Here is a 19,819-nt window from a genome sequence, read left to right as displayed (position 1 = left end):
GGAGTGACACCATTACCGTATCCTTTTCAGATCCTTACCACTTCAGTTTTGCAATGACATTCGTGATTGTCATAAAAAGGAAAATTGATGTCTTGTGTTAACTAAAATGTTAAATTATATAGCAGCTGTAGATCATGACAGGCAACGCAAGGTATGTTAGGAAAAATAAATGACAGCTCAAATGTAGAAATGTGATTTAATGACACTATTGCTAAAATTTACCTGATTGCCACATGATGTTAAAACATTGTTGCGAAATGTGTCTTAAATACCATAAACCTAAGCAGTTCAGACACCTCTTAATCTAAAAGGGAAGGAAGATTAAGAGGTGATTTGATTGAAGGTTACAGTTCTGCATCTGCAGGGACATCCTGAATGTAATAGAGGTACGATAATGAGATCTTGCTCTCGAAGGCTTGTCTACTCCCAGTTCAGGCAGACATTGCCTACACATGTAGCAGATTTTCCATCACATGATGCTTTCAAAGCCACGCTGGATATCTTTCTAAAAGGTAATCTGTAGCTGGAGATACCACCATATCAAGTTCTCTGCTTGTGTCACTCAGGACATGAGGGCCAGAATTGTTTTCAGTGGTTCCTTCCTGCCTTGAAATGCACAAATGCAATCAATCCTGTAATCAATCCTGCCTGACCCCTTTTGGTAACTGCAGAAAGCAGAGAAACTGCAACAGTCAGGCTGTGTTTTTGTGAGCAGTGACACATCAGTACAAAGCAACACAAATTATCAGGAGTAATCTTGGTCTTAATTTCTCATTAAAAAGAAATGAAGAGGAAGTTGGGGGTGAATTCATAAGAATTATGGGAARAAGTTTTATAAATCTAAATTAGTGTCAAAGCTCTGTGCCGTTCTGCACAGCAGGATTTCCACTAGCAAGGGAGGAGGGTTAATGAAGCCTTTATCCCATTCATGACAGAAATGTAGAGAAGACTAATGTCATGGAGCTCTGTCCTTCCTTCATCAATAGTGTCAGGAGAGACAGGCAGTGGAGTTCAGGGTAGCACTGCTGATGCACAAGCCATTCTTGAGTTTAAGATTTTGTTGCATTTTGCATGATCCAAATTTGCAAAACGAGACACTTTTTTTCACGAGGTAGACAGAAATTTGAGATAACTATGGGCATAACCTTCACCTCAAAAGTACCTTCTACTACCCATTCCCCACCCAAGCCAACAATGAATGGTGTGGAAGCAAGTTTGAGCTCTGGAAAGCCCTGTGATGTCTGCTGAGGAGGTGAAGGTTGAGACTCTCAAGTAGTTCATCACTGTGCTTGTTTTTACCTTCCAATGTGCTTGTTTCAGAAAGCTCCACCTTGACAGTCTAGTGAKCTGTTATGGACCCAACAGATGTTGGGAATTGGAGTTTGGTCACTGGAATTTGACTACCATCATAGATAATGAGGAAGCAAAAAAATAATTGAACTCTCTGAAACCCAGCAAGTGCCTCAAGGTAAAACTTGTCCTCATCTGAACATAAAGAAGTTGATGGTTACAAATTTGCAACCATACAGGTAGTCGTCAGTGGATAGTGTAGGTACTCTCCCAAAGCAAACCATCAGTGAAAACACTAGAATTCCCAGCTAGGTTAAGGAATAAATATGCTTTACCTAGACTACATCATTGAGTGAGTTTGTAGTTTGCACTGCATCTTTATTTCAACCTTATTGCAAGGTKCAATGTCAGGGATAAAAATACCTTTTTTTGTAGGCAATAATACAAGAAAAGGTTTTGTCATTTAACTAAATCTGGATCTTCTTACAATAATGTATTAGAGTGTTCATATTTACTGAAGCCAAACATTGTAATGTTTTATAATTTTTTGAAATAATTTTTCTTCTAATTGAATTTCTCTGGTCAGTGATTATAAATAGGGAATGATTGTGTTTAGCCTGATATTGCCAGTCCTTGATGTAGAGCAAAAAAAAAAAAAGTACAAAGAAAATAATTCAGAGGTCTTCACTGACTAAAATTCCTAACAGCCTCATCTTTTAGAAGAATCAGATGCCATCATATGTATTGAGATAACTCAGTTTGGTCTCTGAATGCACAGTATCTGTCAAAGTAATGTTGTGAATAATTTTAGGCTGATAGTACKTGGAATATTTGGGAGGATTTGGACTATTGACATTTATTCTTGGTTTGTTTTCTGGCACTATTGTGGAATTCAATTGCGAATACAACAAAATAAACAAAAAAAAACATTCTCGAAAATTCTTTGTAGAATTTTTGCAAGCAGGACTATCCAGAGGACAAAAAAGCCTGTTGTTCCCTCACCAGCACTTGTCTGGCTTGAAAAAGCATTTGGACATGTGGCCTTCCATCTCCTCTTTTAGTCTGCGTATCTGCCACACTCTGGAGAAACCTCTGCTTCTGACACAGCTGCTGCCAGGGACCACTTTCCCCTCTAAGTTCAAAGCAGTTCTTTTTTTGCATCCTCATATGAAACCACCCCTTGTAAGGTGACTGGATAGAAATCATACTTGTCTTTTCTGTGTGAAGCTGCTTGAATGTGCAAATTGATTTTACATCATGCCATGCCTTTTTTTTTTTTTTTTTTTTTCTGGCAAATATTCTCTACTGCTCCTGTCTCCAGGGAATGGATTCAGACACAAGCAGGATGTTGTATCTTGAGCATGTGCCATTGGCAGCATGGCTGTGCTGCTGCCAGAGAAGCACTGGCACTGCACTGTAGGCTGTGGGATGCAAATGTTAAGCTCTGGGAAGGTAATAATGGTTTAGTCCAGTCATTGTTCACTCCTGGAATGTAATTACTGAAGTTACTGTAGTGTGCATCGATAACTGTGTCATATATCAGGTGTTTCCTCCAATACTCTTCTGCTAAGAAATTGCTGAGGTTCTTTCATTAAAGAGAGCCTTTTTCTGTCTGCAGCTGGCTTTCTGGTGGTTATTTGGTTTCAGGTTTGAGATATTTATATTAAATTCTGTTATTTTAGTTAGAAACAGAATTTCAAATACAATGCTTACATTTGTGGTTATATTGAAGACCACCTTTGTTGAATGCCTCAGGTGGGATTTAGAGAGAGTTRGCTGCTAAGGATTCTGTGAATATGAAAAATGTACCCAAAAGCAAATAGCACAAGAGCTAAGCTCATTTTAGACAGGCAACCAATGAACTCAGGGGTGAACTGTGCTTCTGTGTCCTGCAGGCCTGGTGTTTTCAGTKAGTTATGTGATCATGTCCTGTATATCATGGCTTGTGATGGATCATAAAATACCCTTATTTCCTTTTCTGTGTCATGCATCAGGTAGGCAGACTTTTTCTAGTTTATAAATGCTGTTGGAAGTTATTTGGTTTTTAGGTAATATTTTTGCAATGCCAAAATCATCTTTTAGATGCTCTTATAGCTAAAAAAAAAARAAAAATGGAGATCATCTRATGCCCTGTWCACAAGCAGAGCAGCTGTCGGTATAAATTGAATCTGTTTTAGGCAGTTTTTTGCAAGTGTCTTAGCCTTACCTTTCTCCTCACTGAAAATGATACAGCATTTCACCTKTACATTTATACAGTTAACCCAGCTGCTGACCCAAGGCAGCCTGCGTTAGCAGCATTCTAAATTTACAGCAWTGTTGGTCACTGCAGTGTGCTGCGCCTTCCAGATGTGCTCTGCTGCACTTCATACCAGTTTGTCTTCCACTTCTCGCTGGGCTCTGCACTAGGGCTGCTTTGGGGATTGTCCCTCCACAGGCTGGAGGCGAGGCACAGAGCAGGCTGGGATCAGCTTCATGTTTTCAGACCCTCTTCTGTGATGTGGTTTTSTTTTTGATAGAAATTTAGGAGTTAGTGGCAGCCAGTCAGGAAAAGGGCAACAAGGAATGGACTGTTCATCATCTCTTGACATCCCTCTTGTCACACTAAGAGAAATACACATACCTGTAGGGCTTGAAACACTGAGTAAACGTGATGTCTCCGGTGTAACAAACTGCTATCTGTTTCCTAAGAATTCTCTTTATGTGATTTCTTATTAAGTCATGAGATGCCTACTGGGATGTAAAACAAAATGTTTTCTCTGCAGAATTTCTGCTGACATGCAAGGGAAAATCCATTCAAAGACAGTATTGACTGTATTTTCAACAAACTTACCAATTACTTGCTGATTAATTATATATATGGTTTTGGTAGAAAAATATCAATAACAGCRAGTATTTTTTTAACTTTAGGTTCAGTTCCATTTATGCCCTGTTTCAGCTGCACCTAACAAGCTCATTCACTAAGTGGAGAATAGAACTTGACCTGGTGCAGATTTTAGACATTTTCTTGCGATTTAAAATGAAAATTTTCACAGAAGGGACTCAATATCTGAAACAAAGGCAAATATTTTGGAGTTTTACTTTAATATGTACATTAAGATATAAAGTTATAGTAATGTAGAAAATAAATGATAAAACTTCTAACTAAGAGTGCTCTCAGCTTTCAAATATTTTTCTATGAGAAAATATGTTCTGTCATCTAGTATTCAGTTTTCTTTTTGAAGAAGTGAATATGCTCCAGGTTCATCAGTATTGTAAGAATTTATTTTCCATGCTGTTTATTCATTGAAAGATATTATTTACATACATCAAAAAGTAGAAAATGACAAAAGATTTGATAATGTATAAAACAGTAGAAGCTTTACTGTGTTGCTATTATTCTTGAAGTAAAATGAGTCATGGAATTTCTTTGATTTTACCTACCTGCAAGTTGCTCCATGTAGTCATCTTCTCACAGTCTGATTTACCAAGTCTGGAATTTGAGCATCTGCTTCTCTTTGAAGCTTTCTTGTGCTACACTGAGTACCCCTGTAGCCTTCCAGGCTGCAGAGCATTAATGAACCCGCTGTTAATGAGCCCCCCTGTTAATGAACCAACTGACTGTGCCACAAGTCAGGCACATGCAGCCACGATCCTGCAACAGAGAGCCTGAGAGAAGCATCCAGACCAGGAATTTAGAAAGCAGCAGCCGTGTAATGTTTTCTTCAGAATTCAGCTGCTGTGTATGTTCCTGCTTACAGAACTGGAGATCTGAAGGAAGCTCTACAGAGCAGAAATCTTTCTTTTTCATCTTATGTCTGCCTGTGTGTACAAGTGTGTTTTTTGATCCACTTGCTGAGCCATCTCCAGGATTCAGCAGGATTCCTGAACCCCATTCCAGAGGTAGGTGGATGCCTAGGAAGCTGTAGAGTAGCTGGTGCACAGCATGGACAGGCGTGTACCCAGGATTGTCCCTGCAACAGCAGGAAGCAGTGGAAGTCCTGAGGCAAACCCTAGACCCCCCAGAGGCTGAGGGAAGGCAAGTCCCAGTGTGATTTAATAAGAAATCTGCAAAAAACTTCTGTGCTTTCCCTTCTGATGCTGGCTATGCTAATATTATTACCAGTGTGGGAGTACTGGCAGGAAAGAGCAGACTCCAGAGACTTCTAACTAATTAGGAGTTTGCTGGTTGGAGTAAGTAATGAATTATGTGAGGTGATACATGAAGTAGTTTGATACTTTACCCTCAAATTGTAATATAGTCTTGTCTAAACTAGGAAATAGAGATTGACCTTGTATTGGTTGGGAATAGCACGCACAGATGCGGTTGCATGTTGGATTGGAAATGAAGTCCCAGGGTTGTTCTGATATTGGGAATTTCAGTAATACTCTAGTGGGATTAGTCTGTAATAATAATGCCAAAGGAATGGAGATGAGTAAGCATGTCATATATAGCGTTATAAGAACAGTAATCATGTGCGATTTAAGAAAGCAAAGATGAAAAACAGAACGATGGGGGTATTGAATGGGCCTGGTTCAGATCATTCCCAGGGATAACAATCTCTTATTGCAAAACCAGCTTAGGTAGTTTAATTTCTTCCTGATATGATTATGTACAATAAAAGCTAAAAAATCCTTCAGAGCAGCAAACCTAATGAAACTGTTGTGCGTGCCTGTCAGAGTGCAGTGAGCACTTCACACCACCCCTCCCTCACACCACCAGTGCATCTTTCCCTCCTGCCTACCAAGGAAGAGTGTCTTGAAGTCCTTGTTCTTTTGGCAGAAGTAAACAGAAATTTGTCATAATAGATGRTGAGAAGGAACGAGCCTGGTCAATGCTTTCTATGCACTAGTTGGAGGGAATTGTATAATTGTTAGCCTGCCTAAAATACTGCTTGGATCATCTGCTCCATGTGTCACTTGAGACAGCAGAGTATTTGCCAGCATTGGATTGCAAACTCAGAACCTATGTAAAAGATCAAAACACATGACGGCATTATGCTATGGCAAAAGATTAGGCATTGCATTTTGTGTGTCCTTTTAGCAAAATGTTAGTTTAAAAAAACTAAAAATACTTTAGCAAAGTATTAATTTGAAAAAAAATGTATCTTAGATGGTTCCTGAGAGCAAGATTCTACTACTGAGAATTACAAAGGAAGGATTCAGTTTGGGAGGTGAGAAGAGAGGGAAATTTTCCTTTTGTCTCCAGACCTCATGGTAGAGTAAACCCTGAATAAACAAGTGTCACACACTGGCAAAGCACTTGAAGTGCATCATGGATGCAAATGTACAGTATTTTGAGTTGCAGTAAGTACCATGACTAACTCTTGTATTCATTATGAATACTTACRGGTTTTTGTAAAACTGAAAGCAGCATTTTGGTCCATAGCATCTCTACAGCTATGCAACATGTCTACATGTTCAGGAGCAGGTAATCACATCTGTTCTTTCTGAGCTGTCAAAAAGGCCAGATGTGAGCAAACATTATGGAAAGCTCAGCAGCTTCCAGATGGTAYCAAATGGTGGTTTGGTGTCAGCCAAGTTGCAGAATGCACCGGTTAGCTGCGCTACTGCTACTGTCTGCTTCTGACAACCTGTGTTGCTGAATGCATTGCAGAATTTTGTTGTAGTAGAAGCTTTATAAACTTAGAAGAATACTTGTYCAAGCATGTAAGTCATGCTGTATAATGGTAAAAATGTGAATAACTGAAGTGTGGTCATCATCAGCTAGAATAGAGAGAAGAGCTTGTCAGCCCCCTAGAAAAGAGCAGGAGCACATCAGAAAAAGATTGAGCAGTTAATCCTGTCAGAAGTACTCCCAAGGATTACAGGCCTGTGCACCAGGACTGGAGTCCCTTCTGAGTGATTTCCTTGGTCTGACACCATTTCCTCAAATACAGAGGTATTGGTGGTGGTTTGGCAGTTTTTGGTAAAGACAGGGCACCTTCTTCTTTGTAGGTGAGAACAGGGCACCTTCTTTGGAGGTGAAAATGTATTAAGTCACCTGCTCAGCCATGTGGAATGATCTTGACAGAGCCTTGTTGCTATTTGTACAGGGCTAATTCCAGACTTACTAGTGAACATGTGAATATGTACAAAGATCTTGCTTGGGTTTGGGGTGACTTTTCATCTTTAAATCTCATGCTGCCACAGCAAACTTGCTAGTGCAGTGCAGACATACTGTGTATTTACAGTGCATAAATGATGTTTGTATCTGACCAATTCACCTAAAAGCTCCATGTTAGTACTGAAACAATGGTCCTGAGATGGGTGATCCTTCTAGGMTTTTAGTGGATCTTTAGAATTTCATGTATTTTTTCCTGAATACCTGGGCAGCTGGTGGTTTTACTAGGTCTTCCCTGGCAGGAAACAGTGGACATGAAGTTTTCTACACAGTTGCAGTCCTGCTGGAACTGTGCAGATGTAGGTTACCATGTGCAATAAGGACATCTCTTTTTGAAACCTTGAGGCTTTTTGTTGCGTGTGACCTGCCTTTGTTGATGTGTGTGGAATTACCATTTTCCAAGAAAGGAGAAACTGYAGAAGACGATGTCTTAGCATATAGGGGAAATTTTGTATATACTTTATGGCTATGAAAGCCCTTCACTTACTTTATACCTGTTGTGCAGAGATTGCAGAGAGTTACAGTGGAGCTGTATTTGTGTAAGAATAAGGAATAAAGCTGTTAAGATCTGATGTATCTCTGTCTGGATTCTTGTTATGTTCAGTTGCTCCATTAACACTGACATCTGCTAGTGAGTCTCAAGTGAGTCTGAACCTAAAATTATAGTTCTGATATATCACTGTGTCTTTTACCCTTCTATTTAATCAGTTGAAGTGCATTGTAAAACACAGAGGTCAGAGGGAGAGAGCAGAAAATGAGAAAAGATAGCTTTTTAAAAATGTGAAACAGCTACCTTTAGTTATAAGTGTTCCCAGACTTCATGTTTATGGGCTCTGTATAGCATACTAGCATATTGGTGTGGTTTTTAATAACCTTACACAGAACATATGGCTCAAGATTTATCTATATGCAGAGCCTTGTRGACAGAACTTGAGTATTGTAACATAAAAAATCTCCAGATGTACATGTTATTCCTTATTAACACAGAACGGTTTTCTTGGGAAGTAGATGACATATTAGAAAGGCAACATCTGTGTTATTACTTAAATTTTAATAATGTGAATAATTTTCTTTCAACAGAGGAATTCAAGGGCTCTACAATAGTTGAATTGATGAAAAAAGAAGGCACCACCCTAGGGCTCACAGTATCGGGTGGTATCGACAAGGATGGGAAGCCGAGAGTATCTAACCTTCGTCAAGGAGGAATCGCTGCTAGGTAACCACATCTCAAGCCTCCAAATGCGTTATAAGATGTGATTGCTTCAGAAATATGTACTGCATCAGAAAGGTCACCGACAAAATATGTGACTGGATGCATTTGTAATGGCAGCCCATCACACTGGAGAACCTCAGAGGGAAATGGCAACAGCTGGTCCTTCTTTTTGCTCAAGGCTACTTTGATAAAAACTAGAAATACCAGTGAGATCTYTGAAAATTGTCATAAGCCTCATGAGATTTATTCTAAATTTTGTATGTTTTATTTCTCTGGTTTTTGTGTTTGAACAAAAATTTGAGAGAAGTAGCATAGCATACTGAGGGGAAAAAAAAATCAAAATGGAAGAACTAATGATAGTGCTACCATAATTTAATTATTTTTTAACTCTTCATCAGCTGACTTTGCAATTATAAAGACTCTAAAGTCATAGGTACCTTGCTTACCACTACAGTGGAAAGAAAAAAGCTGTTAATCATGAGTGAGACAAGTCAAAAGGTAAAGGTTGAGCTGAATCATCCCAAGCAACTGAGCAGAACCTCTGCTTTTGTGCTGTGGCCCATCTGTTGATGTGGTGTTAGCTGTGAAGGCAACCAATGTAAAAAAAAAAAAAATTGTTTTGGACATTTCCCAAAGAATGGGAGAGAAAGGTGGGGACATGGAGAAGATGACTTCCTGGATCCTGTGCCCAAACCAGTCGAATCATCCAATTTGTACCTCAGGAAAGAATAATGCAACAATATTCTTCTTTTAATATCTAACAAACTAGAGTAGACTAAGATCTTAAAATGCCACTTTCTGTTAGAAAGATCAACTCATTTTAATCTAGATTAATGGGAAAAGTATTTATTAAAATCACTAAACAATAGTTTAAAGGATTTAGTTTGCTCCAGCAGATCTGTCTTTCACAAAAGGAATATGTACGTTTCCCTAGGAGTGACCAGCTGGATGTGGGGGACTACATCAAATCTGTGAACGGAATCAACCTGACCAAATTTCGCCATGATGAGATCATCAGCCTGCTCAAGAACGTTGGCGAAAGGGTTGTGTTGGAAGTGGAGTATGAGCTGCCTCCAGTCTGTGAGTAACTGMAGAGCAAACTGAAAGACAGCGCAGCGTAGCAGACATTGTCAGCAGTGAGATGGGCATGGATGGTGATAGTCATTTTGGCACTGGTTGCTTTTTAATTTTCTGGTTTTAATTTTATGCTTTCCTGTGGCTTGTCACTGAGCACTGAAGCAGTGCAAAAAGACTGGCAGTACAGAGGGATGCTCTCAGATGTTTTAGAAGCAGAAATCCCCAACAACAGAGCAGAGTTGTCAATCTCTGCTGCTTATTGGTTTGTGGTTTTCTGGGGGTGAGGGTTGGTATTTGTTTGCTTGGTTTTGGTTGTTTGGTTGGGTTTTGTTTTGGGGATTTGTGTTTGCTTCTTTGCAAGTTTGAATACTGGAAATTAGATTAAGCAGATGGCAGGGCAAGCAAATTCTTTTTACAATAAGATCCTCTGAGATGAGACCAGCGAGCATTTGCTAGTTCTGTCTCTGCTTTTTTCTTCCTTCTCTCCACTTGCAACACCATCCCTCTCTCCCAGATAAACAACATCTTTCAGGGCTTTCCCAGTCTTTCCTGGCACCATTTTTTTGGCAAAATTTCATTTCTAGAGCAGAAAACACAGCGAGGTAGGCCGTGAGGGTACATGACTTTGCAAGAATTGTGTGGCTGAAACAAGGGCTTCTTATTGAGCAGGATTTTCTTCAAAATACAAGTTTATGCTCACAGCCAAGTTACATAGTGCTACTGAATATTTTCCTATCCTATCTTTGCTCTCTCTTTATGTGTTATGTCTGTAACAGTGTGTCTGTAGAAGAAAATCAGTGGAAATGGAGTCTTGTGAGGTATAAAGTGAAAGCCAGAGAAACAGTGAGTTGGAAACCTGGGACCTAAAGTGAGGGAGTGTCAGGTGGCTGCCTGGCACCAAGGGGCTGCCCCAGGCACACCCTTGAAAGAGTGTGTGCTCATCCATACCGCTCACTGGAGGGGAGAAGATGTTTGGTGTTTGGCCAGAAAAAGCTCTGATGCCAACTGGGAAGCTCTCCTTAAATAAAGAGCTTCCCTTTAATAGAATAAAAAAAAACCAGTTCATCACTGTCCTTGGTGCTCAGAGGCTGATGAAGTTCCCCACTGCTTTTTAGCAGCTGGAGGGTTAGTCTGGTTACATATTTGGTTGTTTTTAGAACCTCCTGASAAGCCCCATAAAAATATTTGATTGTCCTCTGTTGCTGAGTGTTTGCGTGTGGTGAGGGAACTTCAAGTTCTGAAGCACACTATCTGAATAATTGAATCGGTTTAATTCACAGTTACTTTGCTGCAGTTGTAATTGTTTTACCAGATTATTTGTTTTGCATTTTTTCAACTGGGCTTTCTTTTGTTTTCATTCTCTTTTAGCATACGTGTCACTCTTGTCCACTGAGACGGGATTTTGACCTGCTAAATTGCAGCAGTATTTGTACCTTTTTCTTTCAGTCCTTGGAATTTCCAGCCTTTTCATACAAGCACAGATAACGAAGCTGGAGATAATTAGAAGTCTGGTTGTTTCCATGAACTTGTAGTGAGCAAGCTAGACATACTGCTTTCATTATACACAGCAGTTTTTCAGTAAATCATGTGGAGCACTTGTGTCACTTCCTTCCCAGCCCTGTACAAAATGAAATTCTAYTGTTCCCGTGCTTGCTCCCTCAGAGAGAGGACTGTCATAATTTCAGAGCCAGGAAATGTCAATCGTTTAATAAAGGTGGATTAAATTTGGCTGAGCTCTGGTAAGCCCCCTCTCCCTAGTGCTTCGTTCTTTGTGTGAAGTGTTCACAGCAGGAGCATCCAGCTGCTGTTTCAGCATGAGCCACCTCAGTGTTTCAGACTGGAAGGTGAGCAGTGCCTGTCTCACGCCTGCCTTTTGCTGTTGGTAAGGGTTAAGGAGTTCTTTCCCATGGCATTCTTTTCTTCCTGAGAGGCTGCTCCCAAGTGGAAGGACACTGCTGCCATTCCTCACTGCTCAACTACAGGCTTCACCTGTCCCGGGTGGAGCTTTCAGGCCACACCAAAACAGTGAGGGAGTGTGGATTCATCGGGAGTGACACCCAAGGCTACTTGCTGCCAATAGGAACAAAAGCAACAGTTGTCCTCTCCCCATAATTACTTTTTTTTAAGTCAGTAAAATGTTTCTGACTGAAAATGGAACAGGCCCATGGACTGGCTAACACAGTCCTGATCTTCAGGCTGTAGCAGGAATTACCGCAGCACAGGCAGTGCTCTGGAGGGCCGTCTTTCACCTCTTTTCATAAGGAAATGAGATTTATGTGATTTCCCTGGGTGGTTCTCCTGGTTTCCTACACTAACTTTTTAAATAGGGATTGAAAAACTCCCAAAAAAGTACATTACAGTTCATCTCCTGGAAATAAACACTTGGGTAAGTTGTGAGTAGAGCAGTCCTTAATAAAAAAGAGAAGAGCACTGAGGAGGAGGCTCTGCTCTTCCTGGTGCCTTTCATGATTGGCACATGCCTGTAGCATCCCTGGCCCCCTCAGGGTATTCTGACAGGAAACTCTGATTATTGCAGGCAGGAACATTAAATGACACAAGTTTTCATTAGTTCTGCTGCTCACAGAACATGTAATTTATAGAGCTGGGTTGGTTTGGTTTTGATTTTTCTTTTAGTTTTATGTGTGTTTGTGCTGTTTGCAGTATTTGACTGGAAGGTGGAAAGTGTGAGTGCATKTGATTTTGCACAGTGTCCTTTTCCCATTGGAAAAGAGAGTTCTTAGACCCTGCCAAAGTTTTTCTTGTAAAAGCTAATAGCACAGTCTCTGCTGGTCCCTTAACAGCAGTGATTTTAAATTCTGTAAAGTGGATTATCACACCCAAATGCATTGGTCTGTGCATTAGGCTTCTCACCCCCTAGTCCAGCTGTACACCACTCCTCTAGTACTTACAGAGAAAATACTGACTCAACTAAAAGCCAAAGAACTTTTTATTAACTCACCCACTATGAGGGAGCATGCTACATTTTGAAAAAAAAAAATCCTCATGGTAACAAAATGCATTATGCATCTTAGGCTAGTAACCCAAGATCAAAGAAGCACACCAAAAATCTTGATTGTCTTGTCTCTAGGTGACAAAAGCTTTCATAGCTAAACAACAAGCTCAATAGGTACTCTTAAGAATTTCATTCGTCGTTTTTGCTTAGTGTCTTACTTATTTTCTAGCACTGTTCTGTAACTATAAGAAAAGCAAGATTATGTCATAATTTAAACAGTAAGACTCAAATTTCTCACCTGTTATATGCACCTATGTATTTTTTTTCCCAAACCATTGTCACTGCCATATACRTGGTCCAAAATTTTCTCAAAAAGAGGAGGAGTTGTATTTAATTACAGGTCTTCAGTRTGACTGTTCTGTAATTGAGTCTTTGGAATTGCATGACCCAATATCTATCTTAAATTGGAAAAGGTCTAAATCTGTGTGTACAGTTAGATGAGTAATAACAATTAAAGTTTGGATTCTTTTTCTTCTTTTTTTCTTTTAGCTGTACAAGGATCAGGTCTCATTTTTAGAACTGTGGAAGTTACTTTACATAAAGAGGGGAACACTTTTGGATTTGTCATAAGAGGTGAGTTATTGCTGAGTTTGAACTCTCGGTATTCTCTCATTTAAATAAAAAATGATAAGTTTTTATAGCACTCAAAAATATGTCAAGATTTATGGCTTATTGTTTGTAAAAATTGATGTATTACATTTTCCATACCCTCATGTATTGCTTTTATGAGCTGCTCTAATTTTTGTTTATGGAAAAATTTTAAGTAACCAATTATGCCAAGAAAACATGGCAAACTCTGATCACATAAGACCAGATTCTGCTACCACTGAAATCAGCAGGAAGATCACAATTCTAAAAAAAGATTTACATATAGCATTTATATATATTAGGCATGAAATCTGATTAATCCTGCTGATCTGAATTGTACAACTAAAACATTATCACTGATTTGGAGAATAGAAGAAAACATGCAGCTGTCAATTAATATAACCTAATGATGAGTTGTTACTTTCTTCAGGGAAAACCTCTTTTTTATAGAATACATAAATTTCTTACTGGTCGCTCATTAKTCTGAGTGTATATATAGATTTTTTTTTCCTTATGCTGCAAACATTGCAGAACAGTAAGTGTTCACAGTGAGATCACATTTTCAGAGTAAAGATTCTAAGAAAAATATATACCTTTATGAAGAATCCCTCTGTAGAAATGTTTCAACATTCATCTATACATAGAGCAAGCTGATTTTATTTAGGGTAAAATTCAGTGGAGAGTCATATTAATGGCTTGGCCATTTTTTTCTCTTTTTAGCCCATCTGTAAAGGTGTATGCAAGATGTAGGCTTGCATTTTGGAAATGAGCTTTCATAAAAAGCATAAAATGAAGGTGTTCTTTCTCTCACTCTTTCCTTTYTAGGTGGAGCACATGATGACAGAAATAAATCTCGTCCTGTTGTAATAACATGTGTCAGACCTGGAGGGCCTGCTGACAGGTATAATTCATCTTTCTCTGGAGTTCATGTGAAAGAGAAATGGAGAAAGGTGAATTATTTGGGACAGAAGTTAAGATTTTGAATGAAATACATGTATTTAAATACACTCTTTTGAAATTCATGGGTTTGTCTTTCATTGTTGTAATAGAAATAATTATAATAACTGCAGCAATAGTAAAGAGCAACCACAGAGGCTTGGTGTGTTATGGTGCCTGTGAACTTTAACTTAGAATCTKGCACCTAAAATAATTAGAACAAATTCCTGCAGTAGGTCAGAGCACTTTTTTTTGCATTCTTCAAACAATTGATGTAGTTCTTAATTGTTCTTTTTGTATTCTAAAAACAGAATCTTTTTCTGTTTCAGTTCCAAATAACACCATCATGTGTTTGAGTGTTGAATTATTCTGTTAAGATGTTTGCATGTATCTGCATGTGAGGTCACACATAACTTTACCTAGACAACTTGTGAGCACAGGTTTATGTTTTGTCTGTATTTGTATATAACAYCATTTTCTATTTATATAAAGAAAAAATATTTCGTTTATTTTTATGTACAAACTATATTTTCAAAAATGGCATTTGTGTCCTTAAGCCATTAAAGAAACTCAGAGGGTTGTTTCTTTAAAGCAGATTTACATCTGTAGCCTATGCTGACATTTTTGACCTTAGAAACCTTAACTGAGGAAAAAAATGTTTCAAGAGAGTGTTTCTTTTATTCCCTCACTTTCTCCTCAACATCATCCCTTGGTTTCCTTGTTTTTCTCCATGATTCTTAAGCTGACAATGTTAGTATGTAATTTTCTGTTATAATTYTGAATAGGTTGTGAGTTACGCCTAAGTGACAGTGTTTTAGATCTAGAGCTGAATTACTTCTAGGTAGGAAGAAAAAAAAGTGGAACTATACAAGTAAAAGATATTTTTAAAGGAAATCAATAAATGGACATTCATATTTTGCAATCTGTTTCTGCACCCATGTGTTCACACCTCATGTTTATTTTTAAGAAAACATTGGAGGAGGATGTGTTTATGTATGTATGAAAAAAGAGTTGTGTGGACAAGCAGAAAGAAAGCATATGTTGAGCAGAAGCTATACTTAGTCGCAGTTTAACGTGATTTGATTATTTCACTGTGTGGTAAGCTGTTTTCCAGTCACTGACTTTCCAATTAAAGCAATTTCCTTTCCACTGCGCCCTCTGATCAYTCTCACTGTCAAAGTAAATGTTAAGTGTTAAGGCAAGAGGGATGGATGTCAGGGAGGGTGCAAGAGGATCGCTTTCCATAAAATGGTAGTATCTCCAAATGGATTTTTCTTAYACTAACAAAGATCATTCCTCTATTGTCCCTTCAGAGAGGGCACAATCAAACCTGGGGACAGGCTGCTGAGTGTTGATGGGATCCGACTGTTGGGAACAACACATGCCGAAGCCATGAGCATTCTCAAGCAGTGCGGGCAGGAGGCGACTCTGCTGGTTGAATACGATGTCTCGGTGATGGGTAGGTTGTGGGATAGCAAGTGGGGCTGCAATTCTGGGAGCCATCTGGGATGTTTTGCTGCCTGTTCTTGATGAGCTATTTTAAAAGTGACTGTGACCTGTTACGCTCCCGTAGCACTGCCATTCCCTTCTGCATCGTATCATTAATCTTGGGTTCATAAGGAGGTGAGCGGGATTTCACTGTAATTTAGCATTCTGACATTTCGTGGTTTGTAGACTGAAACCATAGTGTGGATTCTAGCAAAGTAACTTTTCCAGTGACTAGTTTATAATAAAGGTTAATGAAGTGTAAGCATTTCTGTGTCACATGAAAGAGGGAAATACTTGATCTAACAAGAATTCTTTTGCCTTTTGCCAGTGTTGCTAGTTGGCCAAGAAATAATTAAAAAGTCACAAGACTGCCACAGAGAAAAGAATAGGGAAGAGAAATTTTTTTAAAGAAATACAGWGTTGGGAAATCATGGCTTGAAAAATGAGCTTATATATTATACAAACTTTGATTGAACTCACTGAAAATATGGAAGGKTTTTTGGGAAGTCAAGTAGACCAGATGTTTTTTAACAAGAGATTTTGGATTGAGTTGTTTCCATTTGTTTTGAAAATTGTCATATTCCCTCAATTTTTTCAAGATACAGAAAATTCATGGCAGCAAGGAATAGAAATACTCAGCAGTCAGACTGAAATATTTCTTGTCTGTTTGGGGATTTTTTGCTTCTTTTTCTCCTCAGTTCCACAGTTAGGTTTCTAGCCTAGCAGTAAAGCAGCCTCCTAGGGATTTGAGAAGTAGCACTGTCAAACTTCAAAGGCTTGGAGAAGATTAATACTGAAAAGAATAATGTCAGATATTTGTTTATTCTGGAACAGCCCTCTTTATTCTTCTCTGAGACACAAACTTTTTTTTTTTTTTTTTTTTTTTTTTTTTTTTTTTTTTTTTTTTTTTTTTTTTTTTTTTTTTTTACAAGATATGTCTCTGTTTACTTAACTATCAAGAATTGAAGTGGCAGGGTTATTCAGTGTCTGGCAGGCCTGATGGACAGTTGTGAGAGGTCATGTCCAGAAAGGCAGAGACAACTCAGATGAGCTCTAGCTCCTGATGAGAACTAGAATTAGGTGTTAGGAAACCTTTGCTGATTTGAATCTTCTCTTAGTTTTGCTCAAGAGCAGTAAAGTCAAAGTTGGGAGTAACACAGAAGAGAGAAAATGAACTATGAAGAGAAATCTAAGAATTACAGAAATATTACTCGGTTTCCCAACACTTGTATTACCCATAAACTATTTGAGAAGCCATCCAAGGGTTGATGTGAATTTGAAAATAGGCTAAAACAAGAGGAAGACCATTGGGTATTGACTTATCAATAACTGATGCTTGAAAATAAATTACTAGGTTCGCCAGCTTAGAGGGGGCAGAAACAATCCAAAAGTTACATAGAACTCTAGTGTATTCTGTAGGGTCCTCCTGGTATAAGCTCTCAGTAGAATATATTACTATTAGAGATATAACTGTAGCATTATTTGCTTTAATCCCCTCTCTTCTGTTAGTAGATGGTTATATCCTGTAAAGTAGCATTGCATGTGGCCAGAACTGGGAAGAGCCATAAAATACATTCTGATAGCATGAAATTGGAACTTGATTTGAAATGGTTATACTAGATGAAGAAAATAATCCCAAACTATTTTTCAGCCACAGTCCTGTAGTGTGTAAGTGACTTTTCTTGCTCCTGTAAGCATAAGCTGTTTYAAAGGTGCTGTATTTCTCAAAGTTTAGTTCCTTCAGCTGAAGCCTTCCAGAGGTCACTTGGGAAGCTTGTACATTTTATTGTTTCTTGAACCTAGACAAACTGGAGTAAAAAAAACATCAAAGGGTTCTGTGCAGGGTAATCAAGTGTGTGTGTAATGCAGGAGATGTGGCTGTTCCCATTGAACTCTCTGGGGTTACACCTGTGCTTACTTAAGTACATCCTGCAGACTCCTGCTCATCTGGGTCCTAGGAATAAACTTGTCAATTCAGCTTCTTGGAAGAGATTTTTTTTTAAACTCTGCTGAAAATATTTTGAGGTTGGAGTGTGGTGTGTACTGCTGTGTAGTTTCAATGCACCATTTGACATAGTAAGAGTTTGAAAATACCAAGATAATCCCTAAAGAAAACTGGAAAACATAATTTCTGGGAAAATATTTTATAATTTAATAAAACTTACATTTGAAGTTGTGGAGGGTGCAGTCTTCCAAATGTCTTTCGTATTTCCAAAACACATCCTCCAGTCTTGAAGCACAGTGATTACTTTTCTTTCTTGTTGATTTTACCTGCATTTTTAAATTTTGTGATTATTTAATTTTTAATTTTGTGATGATATAATTTTGTAATTTTAACAATGCTGCACCTCAGTGTTTTCAAAGGACACAGATATGGTAACTCACTCTACACAAAACTGTATGCAAGTAACATGATCATTGAGGGCTTTATCACTTTTCTGTGTAATCCTTACACCTGAAGTGTCCAGCCTTTCTGATTGTGTGGATCTATTTTCATCTGGTGGAAGGAGAAGTCTTAATAGTACAGCTCTCTGTGCCCTGTGATTACACCTGTGCCCCTCATTTTGAAGAAGGGGAGAAGGAGAGGCAAGGTGGTAGCTAGCAGTGACTTGCTGCCACTGTCAAAATAACTTTGCAACCTGAATCCTCTCCTGTGGCAATCAAATAAAAAATATTAATTCCAATCTATAAATGTAGTCTGGGGAGASTGAAATTCTCACTAGGCAGCAGTCAGGTAAAGTATCTTAATGAATTGCTCTCAGCTAAAGTTACAGTCAGGGTGAGAATTAGAATGCAATGCTAATACAAGCTACWAACGGAGATTCACAGTGCCCCTGTCTAAAACAAGAAATTAAAGTTCATCAGTACACTGAAGCTGAGGAGATGCAGTTTCCCATCAGGTTTTCCAAGATCTGCCATGATGCCATTGGGCTCTGTGTTGTCTCTATAACTGCGGTTTCGTCTGCTTGGTTAACCTTCCAAATTTTCTCTGAAAGGAAGCAATCAGGCAAATTCAAAGGTAATGACTACCTTGAGTTTAAATTCTGGCCATTTTTATGTACTTCTAGTTCATAAATGGCTGATGATGATCTTTGGAGCAACCTACTTTGAAGTCCTGGAAGTTCCTGTTGGGGTAATCTTTGAATCAAGGATTCTGTAGTTAAACAAACCACTAGCTATTGCTAGGACTTTGGCACAAGAGGAAGCTTTTTTTAGCTGTTTGTATCTGTGAGACACAACATCGCGCTCTCTCATCTCTTCACTGGGTGTTTGTTAGTTCAAACCACTCTGTGGTGTTCAGGAGTGAAGGAACATATTGCACATTCAAATTCCATATGTTTCTCTGGCTTCTTTAACAGTTCTTGCACTTATTTGAGCCAGAATAAATTTGCTGGAATGTAGCACCCTGTAAGCGTTCTCCACAAAACAGAAACAGTCAGCTTGTTTTTTGTTGAAAGTCTACTAGAGTCACTCTGACACAGAACCATTCAATCTAAACTAGAGCAGCATCCTCAGTTTTCTGAACTCACTGTTTAACACTGATAGAACTTTCTAGAAAGGGGATTATTGGCATGGACATTTGTTGGTAAATCTTTAACAAACCTCATCCAAGGCTTTTGCCTCTCTACGTTTACCCATTAAAATAAGCTAATTCATTAATTAATGCTGAAATGATCTTATGAGAGTATATTTAAAGAAATCTGCCTCACATTTTAGCAATTCTGCCTGACAAGAAGAGCACTAGAGAGAGAAAACTTGCACAGTTTAAAGATCAGGTGAGGTAATCTGTGATCTAGTKTAGACTTTCAGTAATTTGTGGAAGGCAAGCAATAAAGGAGAAAAAAAACTTATGGGCTGCCTCTTAAGTTTCTGTTGTGGCTTAGAATGTTGGCCAAAAGCCAGGCACCCACAACACCTGCTCGTTCGCTCTCCCCCACCGCCACATTGGGTAAAGAAGAGCGAAGAGAAAAAAAATTAACAAAAGGGTTCATGAGTTGAGATAAGGAGCAGGGAGGAAACACTTGATGGACAAAACAGGCACTACTTAAATGATGAAGTGAATTTATTACTAACAAAGTCAGAGGAAGAGAATGAGAAATAAAATACAACCCTC

General features: G+C 38.7%; 1 protein-coding gene across 4 annotated transcripts in view; it reads left to right on the top strand.

The window, feature by feature from the left end:
• The window catches only part of GRIP1 (glutamate receptor interacting protein 1), a 312,647-nt gene that overhangs the window by 224,618 nt on the left and 68,210 nt on the right, over positions 1 to 19,819 (top strand). For all 4 annotated transcript variants that reach the window (XM_057377277.1, XM_057377269.1, XM_057377287.1 and 1 more), the window contains exons 3-7: positions 8,471 to 8,606; positions 9,538 to 9,683; positions 13,183 to 13,266; positions 14,107 to 14,182; positions 15,531 to 15,676. In XM_057377277.1, coding sequence (XP_057233260.1) covers positions 8,471 to 8,606; positions 9,538 to 9,683; positions 13,183 to 13,266; positions 14,107 to 14,182; positions 15,531 to 15,676 — 588 coding nt within the window. The remainder of the gene's footprint in view (positions 1 to 8,470; positions 8,607 to 9,537; positions 9,684 to 13,182; positions 13,267 to 14,106; positions 14,183 to 15,530; positions 15,677 to 19,819) is intronic.

The sequence above is a fragment of the Malurus melanocephalus genome, unplaced genomic scaffold (genome assembly GCF_030028575.1).
Source record: "Malurus melanocephalus ecotype Western Australia unplaced genomic scaffold, MMel_1.1 scaffold_10, whole genome shotgun sequence".
Classification (NCBI taxonomy): Eukaryota; Metazoa; Chordata; class Aves; order Passeriformes; family Maluridae; genus Malurus; species Malurus melanocephalus.
The sequence above is the reverse complement of the archived record's forward strand: the minus strand, read 5'-3'. Positions and strand labels throughout refer to the sequence as shown.